We start from the raw sequence: 10,695 nt of genomic DNA on the forward strand, positions 1-10,695 counted from the left end.
CCTGCCGGCTCACGCTCAGCGCTGCGTCCGCAAAACCGTCACGGCCGGGCCGTGCTCGGGGACTGAGGTTGAGAACAGCTCAGGAACGTCCGGCTTCGCCCGGCCCCCCAGCCCCCGTGGCCGTCTCGGCCTCCTGGGGCGCAGAGCCTGCCCTTACCCGCGGGCAGCGCCGCCCCGCAGCCGCAGCTTTCCCCGAGGCGCGCTGGCCTAGGTTGTTTGGGCATTTGCTTTTGAAAATAAAGAAACGCAAGAAGTTAGCTGAGTCATTAACTTGTACGAGCTTCGGAGTGGTGCAAAGCGTAGTTCATGTCTGTGGTGGAGTGAAACGAGTCTCACCCATACATCTGAATGGGGCTGTAGGTGTTAGTGTTACCAGCAAGGTCTGCTCTGGGAGTTGGATGAAATAACGCTGTGTGCCAAGGTGCCTCTGTGAGACTGAAAACATGTATGTGTTTTGTGGATGTACACAAAGTTTAGAGACAAAGACAGCCTACTGGTGGGAGCTCCCTTGCCTTCCCCCAGCCCGATGTTCCTAGGGGATAGATTTAAGCCTCATGAAATCCTAGATTTGAAAGTTGGACAGATGTGGTACTGCTAAGGTGTTACAGAGAATTTATGAGCACTTCTGAAGAATGCTGCTGAGATACGGCATCTTTGGGGCAGTGAATCGCGTGCTTCTGATATACATTCATTTGCTTGACAGATTTGATGAAAAGGAGAATGTATCAAACTGCATCCAGCTGAAGACTTCAGTTATTAAAGGTATTAAGAATCAGCTGATAGACCAGTTTCCTGTTATTGAACCATGGCTAAACCAAATTATGCCAAAGAAAGACCCAGTCAAAATAGTAAGATGGTAAGTTTTGTTTCTCTTAACCTTTGCTTCCGGGGTGCTTTCAGTCCTTTTGGATTGCTTCCTTTATGTGTTTATTTTGTATAGTAGAAGAACCTAGTATTTTTTGAGAAGTACCTTGTTTATTGTAAATAAAAGTCTACATTATGACCAAACCAGAAAGTTGGCACGTGCTCTCTTGCTCTTGAAGGGGCGCTAATAGGATGCTTCAGGAAAACAAAAATGCTGCCTAATAGCAACTGTGCAACACATTCACGCACTCTCCAGTGATCAGCCTGTTGTTTAAGGGAAGCATTCAGCTTTATGGATGTGGAAGCTCAAACTTATTTGGATGGCTTCCAGTAGCATTTTTTTACTATTTAGGGGCTTCCATATATTATCTAGATTTTTTTTTTTAAATAGAGAGTAGTCTATTTTTGCTGTCTCCTTCTTGTCTGCTCTTTGTCTTGCATTAAAAAAACTAAAGAAATGCAGCTTGTGATCAGCTGGGTGTTTGTAGATTTTTTTTTTTTTTTAAGGGGAAGGAAGTGTGCGGGAGGCCAGTGCTGAAGAACAAGGCATAAAAAGATAGTTTTAAATTTTCTTGCTAATTGACTGTCTTAATTCTTAGATGCCAAGATAGACTAGACTCTGAAATGTTTCATTTCAACTATAAAAGGGTTAAGCAGCTGTCAGAATAATTTAATTTTTTTTAATTTTGCAGTCATGAACATATAGAAATCCTCACTGTGAATGGGGAGTTGCTCTTCTTCAGACAAAGAGAAGGGGTTTTTTACCCAACGCTAAGATTGCTTCACAAATGTAAGTTTCCAGAGGATGGCAGTGGTGGGGAGAGAGGGGTGGGCAAATGATTCTGCAGGACTTCTGTAGAACCGAATTAAAAAAAAACAACTTGCTTCTTACGTGCAAATGTATAGTCCAGAATAGATCTTAAAAGATGTAGTATATCTTCTCAACTGTAATGTATTGCTTTGCTATTTCAGTTGCCTGTATATATGAATTGCTTCCCCCATAAGCATTGTAATGCTATATGTTAAACAGTCTAAACTTTGATTTATGAGAATTAAATTGTGCAAAGGTCTACATAAATTCTTTAGCCAGGTTTCCCTAGGATAGAGATCTAAATTTCCTGTTGTGAGTCTCTGTCTCTGTTCTTTCAAGTCTTCCTTTAAACCCTATTTTGCTTCCTTCCAAATACTTGTAGGTTCTTACTAGAAAAAATATTCTTTAATCGTGAGTTTAATGATGTAATGTATGCTTGTCTTCTGTAAGAATTTATGTTGCATGCTTTTTTCCAGTTTAATCTCTTGCATTGTTGTTCTTGCTGTTCTCTCTGTTCTGCTTGATTGTGTTAATCTGATTTAGATGAGTGTAGCTGTCCTAAAGATGTTATTCAGTCAAATCTCAGTGTCTGAAGCACTTCAGGAAGGTGAATGCACTTGAAGAATGGCTTGGAAAACTGACAGCCTTCATGAATTTTCTCCATCTTTGCCTTTGTCCTGTTAACATTAAACTGTTTCTTTTTCATGTAAGAGGTTATATATGTAATTTCAGGCATTTAAGACCCCTTGGTTTTAAGACCTCTTAGTATGAGAGCACTTGTGTGATTGTTTTCACTGGGGAAACGTGTTAAAATTGTTACTCGGTATGTGACTATATGAGTATGCAGAAGGCATAGGCCTAGCGCTGGATTACCAGTAGTTTCTCGAACTTCCCACCTTTGCAGCACACTGTATATCTAATCGCCCCATCTAAACTGACTTGATAATGAGTTACTTGTGTTGTCATCTTACTATATTAATTGTAATGCTGTAACTTTCCCCTCCTAGACCCATTTATTCTACCACATCAACAGGTTGATAAAGGAGCCATTAAATTTGTACTAAGTGGAGCTAATATAATGTGCCCTGGCCTGACGTCTCCTGGAGCAAAACTTTACCCTGCTGCCGTTGATACTGTTGTTGTATCCTTCTTTAACTGTGAATTACTGCTTGCTGAGAGATGAGTTAAACTTCTGTTCTTCTGTTCTCAACTGATCATAATCTGAATTGCTTTGGATTCTAATGATATTTCATGGAATAACTAGAAAAGAGCTGCAAAGGTTCAGATGTTATTTGGCAAGGTTAAAATTGTTATTGATTTTTTCTTTTTTTTAATTATGGCGATGTTCCAAACCAAATAACTGTTCCTGCCGTGCTCTTGCGTAGAATGCTGTTCTACTAATCTAATTGATAAATGGAGCTCCTTTGTGATACTATGCAGAACTGTAAAATTAGATGAGGTACGGAGTAATTTGTCCCCTGCCTCTTCAGTCAATCTTGTATCTCCTTCAGTTATAGAAGAATTTGCTCCTGTTCCTAGGGAATCTGGGAAGATGTTTAAGATCAGCTTTGCTGTAGTCAGGACTTGCTCTGTGTGTCTGATGAAATTAGCATATGTAAAATGAGGAAAGTACGCTAATTTACTCCTGCTTATTATATTACTGAGAAAGGAACCCAGAGCAAATACAGCATTAATAATACCAAGCTGTGCTGCTTTTGTTGTTAGTTTGATGCTACAGGAAAAGATCGGTTAGCATGATGTGTTGCTAAGCTTTGAAAAGGACAAGTCCAATTTCAGTACTTCAGCCTTTTTTTGAGGTTTGTGTTTCAATTCTTCTGTGCCTTGGAATTGCAAATGGCCCCACATACAGTTGCAGTTTTGTTACAGGAAGGGCGAAATTATCATCTCTCAGTGTTGGGCACAAAGGAAGAAGTGGAGTGTAGTGCCGGGAGATAATTTTCTGTAATTGCCGTTTACAGTTTGTAAATACATGCTTTGTTCTACGCACTAATTCAATTGTTAAGTGCAGCAAGTGTTTTTTTTTCTTTAAGAGCTAGTACCCTACAATTACTAAAAGGGTAAAGTTCAACATGGGATTTTTGAACTTTTTGGAAAGTAGTTTCCTCATTTTGCTTTTACTTTTCTGAAATAGTTTTTTAAAAAAGTCTATTTTCCTTAGCAGTAATTTGTAGGCAATAATGGCAGAGGGAAAACAACATGCATTATGTGTGGGAGTAATGAAGATGTCAGCTGATGACATGTAAGTGTTTTAAACATTGAATATAACCTGTTCCATGTTGTTATTCCTATGTTAGTTTGGAATATAAGTACCACTATAAAGATTACTGCATCGCTGTTGCAGCATATGTCATTCAAGTATAGAATTTTATAAGATTTCATTTTGATAAATCTTCAGGGAAAGAAGAGGAAGCAGGGAACATCTTCCCTATTTGTGTGTTTACCAAATAGAATCAAAATAGTTTTCTCACGTGAATATGGATTTTAAGATGCACAGCATTAGTGCTGCCTCTGAATGTTAGTATTTCTTGTTTGTGATCGTACTTTCTCAAAGACCTTGCTGAACAAAGAAATAGCTGCACAGAGTACTTACTGTCTGGGCTTGGCAAGAGATGTAATTTGGATTTGAAGGAGTTGTAAACATTGAAGTGATTTTTGTCTGCAGGGACAGCAGAGATTAAAGACCTGCTGGTACTTGGCTGACCAGCTGGGCTTTCCTCTGTGGCCTTCTCTTTTTCTTTACCTTGTACGCACGTGCGGCTTTTCCTGCCTGATGTGCTTATGAGCTCAGTTAAGCTTCTTGTGGAAAAGTAAAGGTCTGTTCAGGGGACAAACATCAACTGAAAACTATTTGAGAAGAAAGAGAGTCAGAAAATCAAAATGGATGTTAGTTGTTATTAGCATGCAGGTAGTGCTAAATTATAAGCAGCTAAACCACTTTGTAATTTTAAGTTCTATGATGTCTTGAAACGGGATGTAAGATGCACCCGGCAAGTTTGGGCTGCATTGGTTCTGGCCCTATCTAGCACTTGTGTGGGTGAGGATGCTGATTTTGATGAAAACATCACACTCTCTTGTGGGGATAATTCTCAGCAGGATCATTTTCTGTACTGGGCCATTCTGTGGTACTGAGTCGTAACAGTACCACAAGGGAGAAAGGTGGGAATGTGTGACAGGAGACTGGGTCTGCCACAACCTGAATTTGGACATGCTGTAGCTGCTGGGGAATTACATTTCTCAGGGTTCTGCATAGTGCCTTCGAAAGACTTCAAGAGTAGGTGGACAGAATAGTTACTCGTGTCCCGGTCCTGCATCTGCAGTGATCTGCTTTGATCACTGCAAACCAAGGTTATCCTCCTGACCTCAAAATCCAGCAGCCTTGCAGCTGAATGTCCTGGTCTTGCGAGAAACAACATGAGGTGTAGAGCAAAATGGAATGATACTGGTCTATGCAGTCCGTTAACATGTTTTTTGTATGATATTGTTTAAAACAGAAAACTGTGAAACAGTACTTTAGCTACTTAATGTGACTGCGATACACGATGTATTAATGGAATTTACAGTAGTATTTTCCTTCTCGATTACTTTTGGACAAGTTGTATAAGTAATGGAACACTTACTGTAAATACAGTAAATATATTCTCCAGGGGAATGAAACTTTTTCTTAGGCCTAGAATGATGAGCTTTGTCTTGTTTATTGTGACAAAACTAGATTTTTCCATGGAATAATATACTGGAAAAAAGACTAAGACAAATCTAATGCAGATGCATGAAACAACCATTTTAAAAAGATGACGACTCAAAAGATACAGAGGGATAGTATGTCTGTAATGCGCTGCAAGTCCTTGGCACATAAATTTTGCATTTATAATTCTTTTGGTGGGTAGATGCCTTGCAACTAGCAGTGAACTGCATCTGGTTGTGTCAGTGGCACACTTGAAACTGGAACTTGTCAAATATCACGTTCCAGCCGTGTTACACTGCCTCCTGTGCTCGGAGGGGGACAGCCGCCTACACCTGCTGTGACACTTTGATAGAGAAATGCTAAAACGGAACAGTAGCAGAAGTGTTGTCTGAAGAACTGCCTCCCACAGAGTAGTTAAAAACATTGTGGAACATTGTTGACAAAACGTGAAAGGCAAATATTCTCGTCTCATCGTTCAGCACTGTGGGTATGTGTAATAACAAATGTTTCTTGTTCACCTGCTCTTGAAGATGATGACTTTGTGGATGATGGTTTCTCCCCTTCCAGTTGACAAATGCTACATTTTCTACTTTAAATGTTGTATTTCCTACTGCTCTAGTATTTAACCTACCTAATACTTCTGTACCTTTTTCCTTTACAGTGAGAAGGTCAACAAAGGGATTGGTATTGAAAACATCCACTATTTAAATGATGGCCTTTGGCATATGAAGACATACAAGTGAAACAAAAGGAACTGTGTTACTCCAAAGGAATGCACTTAGATTAAATGTGGACTGCTTTGTAATTCCTTGTTTTTAATGTGACTGAATGTACAAATTATTTTGTTCTGTGGCTATGCTAAATAAATCAAGTGAATGCGAAAGTACTGTTAGGCTACAATAGTTTTCTAGATTTCTTTTTTGTTACAGTTCTTTTGTTTTGTCTTAAACCGAAGTCTTCAGTGACTGAAGATATCTGATGGAAAGGTCCTGCACGGACGCTGAGTAGACTATTTCAAACAAAAAGGAGGAAAAAGCCAAGAAATGTTTACATTTTTATGCTCTTCTAAAAGAGTAATATAAAGTGTATGTGAAATATAATACGGTTTATAAAACCTCTGAAACATTTCCAATTTTTTTCTTCTGATTAACATCGTTAGTCTACCTGTTTCTTGAATGTGGAGAAATCAGTTTTTTTGACATTTGTTTTTTAACTTTATTTATTAACAGCATTAACTTAAGTATTTTACTTATGGGTTTTCTCTTTTTTGATACTCATTTATTTGTATAGGATTTATGAACTTAAACTGGTATGTGGACTAGAAATTCTTTTATGCTAGTTCATATCTGAAGAATATACCTATGTTCAAATTTCTACCTGCCAACACTGCTTGATATTGCTCTCCTTATGGTAATGGTGGGCATACTCCAGATGGAGCGTGTGCCAACTTGGTGCCTGATGCTCTACTCCCTGTATGCCGCCTTATTTTAGGAGCAGAAACAAAATCACTGTTTAACAAAGGCACGATAGCAAAACATGGTTATCAGTGTAGCCAGGAGCAGCTTCTTCAGGTGGAACTTCAAAAGAGATCTCAGCTTGTGCACACTGCCATGTGTACATACATCTACAGAATGGGATAAAGAGCACCACGTGTTTGTCTGGATAATCCAAGTCTTTGTTCAGTGACTGCATACCCAAAGTTATGCCTATGGAAAACAGCCTGTGCCATGGAATCATGTAATAAACTAAGGAAACTTTAATATCTACCACTCACAACTCTGTCTTTGGAAGCATTTATTAATATTCCAAGTCTTTATTCTAACACTTGTATTTTATAATGGCAGAGCATAATTTTGCATGCAAGTGCCTTGTCTCGGTTCCGCATTCTCCACTCTGGGACCTTCACAGAACATAGTGGGAGAGGTGTTCTCCAGCTGATTCCAAAGTCAAATTAAGGCAGAGACAGACTGTGTTACCTGATATCTGCTAATTTTATATTTCTCCTGTAAAATTATTTACAAGATTGTACTTTTGAAAATATCAGGGTAAATCTGAAACTATTTATTAATGTAGGAAGACAAAAACTAAGGTGATTATTACAGTAGGGCTGCAGAAAAAAAGTTTGGTCGAACCTTCCCTTCAGAATCCTAACAGACATTTTAATGCATCTTAAATGCTAGGACATGCTATGAATGTCCTAATGTCTTGTTAGTGCTGTGGGGAATTGGTTTGTGCTTCAGTGGTTCTGTTTTGCATTAAACGAGCTAGTCTTGGCTTCTGTGGCTTGCTTTTTCCCCTTCCATCTTGCTTCCCCCGTTGTGTTACAATACCTTCCAAATCAGGGATAAATGAGATTTATTCTGGCTTGAATTGTCAACTTCCATTCTTTTTCCTTGACTTGCCCTATGACTGCTGTTGCTGCAGTGGAGTCAGAACTGTCTAATATCAGAAACACCACTGAAATACATTTTTTTTCTTTCTTTATCTGGCTTTGTGGGAATATTCCCAACTGTGGATCTAACCTTTAAAAAAATTATTCTGTAAGAAGATATAAGTCAAATCATTAATTTGTATACCAATTTAGCAAAATGTTGTGAAAAATAGCAGCTTATCTTTTATCTATCATGCATATGTTTGTCTTGCTATGTCAGCTGAGCCCTGTGGAGGAGGAGAATGTCCAAAAGGTGAGACAAGGTGCACCTTCTGCAACAGCTGAGTTGTGATAGCTTGCATGGTCATCTGAGCAGTTGTCTTACCACTCTTAAAAAATGAAGAACCTGATGCTTAAAATAAAAAAGATACGGATATTCTCAATGGCTCTGAAGCAGCTGTTTCACTTGCAGCTCAGGACAGGATGAGCTATTACCAACGGTCTGTTAAAGAAAGGTGAGATAACAGGGTATCTTCTCAGGTCTTTTATGGATACTGCAGTACCAGCAGTGCCTGTTGTAGTCCTAGATGGACCAGTTGTAGGTCCTTCTTTAAGTTTGGAAACATAGAAGTCAGGTCAGAGTAAATATTGAAGTGCTGTTTATTTCCACTTGCTGTGACTGGAAGGGAGTGTGACACGGTAACTTGTATAAAACTGATTTCAAGTGAGCTCAATTTAAAAAAAAAAACAACAACCCCCCCCCCAAAAAAAAACCCAAACCAAAACTAATCCCAAAAACACAAAGAAAATGCAAATGAACAAAAAACCCACACTCCACCACCCCCCCAACCAGTATTGGGGAGTTTTGCATATTGCTTTATTGTGCATGTAACCTGTTTTGCATAATATGTAAAGGTTGGAAGTACAAGAATGTGTTGCTTTCTGCATCTCGGTGTTAAAAGTACCTGTTTTTATATCTGCATTTGTATTGACAGGTACCCAGCTGTTTCCTTGTAAACACTATTAGCACCACTAAAAGGAGTGAAAATAATACAGAACCTTTATTCTAACACACTTATATATGAAGTGAAATGTTAAATGAACAATTACTCTTGTGCTAACACGCTACCTGTGTAAATATGTATTCAAATATAGTTATCTCTTTGCTTAGAAACAGCAGAGCAAAGGTCACAAGATATTACTCTGCTGCAACTTCCCAACAGATCGCTTTTGTCAGCTTGCTTCCTGCTAATTCCTCGCTGGGTTGGAGGGTGTACGTAAAGCCATAGGTGCTGCATAAACAGCATAGCTCAAGCTATCGTGTAGCTTAGTGTAAAGGAAATAGCTTGAACTTAGTGTTTGAGACCGAATCTGTAGTCAGTTTTATTGGGCCATCTTAGAAAGATATAAAGACATTCTAGAAATGCCTGGAAGAATTGAAATAATCCAAATTCTGCAAAAATATATTTGTAACAGTAAAGTTCATATGAGTTTTCATTAATAAATATTTACATGTACAAACCCCCCATATAAACTTAGTTTCCTTTTATCATAAACAACTTATTTCATTCCAGCACTGTCAAAAGCCAGAAGCATTTCTGTATAAAAGATTTAGGAAAAAAGTTCTCCTTCCATATGTAAAAGTAAGAGCTTTACCAAATCTCAAAGTGCAAAAAAAAGTGTACACCAGTACCAAAATCAAATCTGTCAGTACAAATGCATGTAAGGAGAAGAGCTGACTCCATGGGTCCGGGTCTTCACTGAAGAGACATCAGTCGTTGTCTGAGCCTTCAGGTGGAAGGAAGACGAGTGCATCGTTGTATGTGTGGCCATAGGGTCTCAGCCTGTAGACACCATACATCATCACGTGCATGTGGTTTGGGGCCAGTCCACTGAACGTGATGGCCATGTCAGAGCAGCAACCATCCACTAACTGCTCAGGTGTAGATGTAGACATCGCTTCTTTAATGAGAACACCGAGTGATTTAGTGTTAAAGACATCTTTTCCTTCTGAATCTTCCGCGTTTTCGGCAAACACTCCGGTATACTTCAGGCAGATTGCTAGCTGTTTATCCTCAGCAAGTTTCCAAATCATACCTCCCTGCTCCGGACACTTGTCAGAGTCTTCAAGAACACGGGACAGGCGTCTTAGTGATTCAATGCTTAAGACAATTCCTCCCCCACCATCTACGTACTCAAGGTCACCAGATTTCACAGTATGGCCTATATAAAAAGGCTGCGAGGGGTCTTTCCGCAGTAGGAAATACTTGAGATTTTCAATAATAGCAAATGTTGTTGGATATGCAAGGAAGAACCAGTTGAATTCATCTTTATAGAGTTCATGTGTTATCTTGAAAGCTTTTCTCATCATCACCCACATATCATTTGTGTTGAGGGCTACAGAATCAAATGCTTTGACATTTTCAGAGCTGTAGAACTCTGCCCTGTCACAGTGCTTGCTCCATGTCTCTTTCACTGCAGCCCAGTGCCCCAGATCTTTTGGTTTCACAAGGATGATACAATAAATGCGGATACTTTTACTAAGCTCCATACGTTCAGCTTCTGAAAGGTTTAAGATATCTTCTTTGTTGGGAGCCTGGATGTGATGATGCTCATGGTGATGCGCTTTAGTGCTGTGGCCCACCTTAATATGTCCGAGGAGCGTAGCCAACATGCAGAAGGCTCCTCCTAACACCACACCCTTCATGAAGGAGCTGCTCTCAGAAATCATGTTTCCTAGAAAGAAGACACACTGTAAGCACTCACAGGGCTAAGTCTACTACCGCAGACTCCGTACAGTTTTTACGCATTCTACAATTTCTGAATGTGGCTGCATTTCCCTTTGCTTGCACACCGGGATAGCATTGCTGGGAGAGCACTGACGCGAAGAAAGTTCCCAGTCAGGGCTCCCGTTGCCGCTAACGGTACGACAGACGCCCGCGGGAG

General features: G+C 39.5%; 2 protein-coding genes across 2 annotated transcripts; one reads left to right on the top strand and one right to left on the bottom strand.

Moving 5' to 3' along the window:
- Window positions 1-703: 703 nt before the first annotated feature.
- On the top strand, window positions 704-6,264 carry MCTS1 (malignant T cell amplified sequence 1; the record flags this gene model as incomplete). The annotated part of the gene is made up of 5 exons (XM_010187707.1): window positions 704-856; window positions 1,557-1,654; window positions 2,683-2,816; window positions 3,868-3,935; window positions 6,040-6,264. Coding segments are annotated over 5 exons (535 nt in total), but the record flags the coding sequence as incomplete, so codon positions are not given.
- Window positions 6,265-9,520: 3,256 nt separating this feature from the next.
- C1GALT1C1 (C1GALT1-specific chaperone 1) lies at window positions 9,521-10,480 on the bottom strand. The gene has a single exon (XM_010187708.1). The coding sequence runs from the start codon at window positions 10,478-10,480 to the stop codon at window positions 9,521-9,523; it is 960 nt and encodes a 319-aa protein (XP_010186010.1).
- Between the last annotated feature and the right edge of the window lie 215 nt (window positions 10,481-10,695).

Source organism: Mesitornis unicolor, unplaced genomic scaffold (assembly GCF_000695765.1).
Source record: "Mesitornis unicolor isolate BGI_N332 unplaced genomic scaffold, ASM69576v1 scaffold4487, whole genome shotgun sequence".
Classification (NCBI taxonomy): domain Eukaryota; kingdom Metazoa; phylum Chordata; class Aves; order Mesitornithiformes; family Mesitornithidae; genus Mesitornis; species Mesitornis unicolor.

What these genes read in the sequence shown, in the direction of transcription:
- C1GALT1C1 (XM_010187708.1), bottom strand. Translation starts at nt 10,480, where the DNA reads ATGATTTCTGAGAGCAGCTCCTTCATGAAGGGTGTGGTGTTAGGAGGA.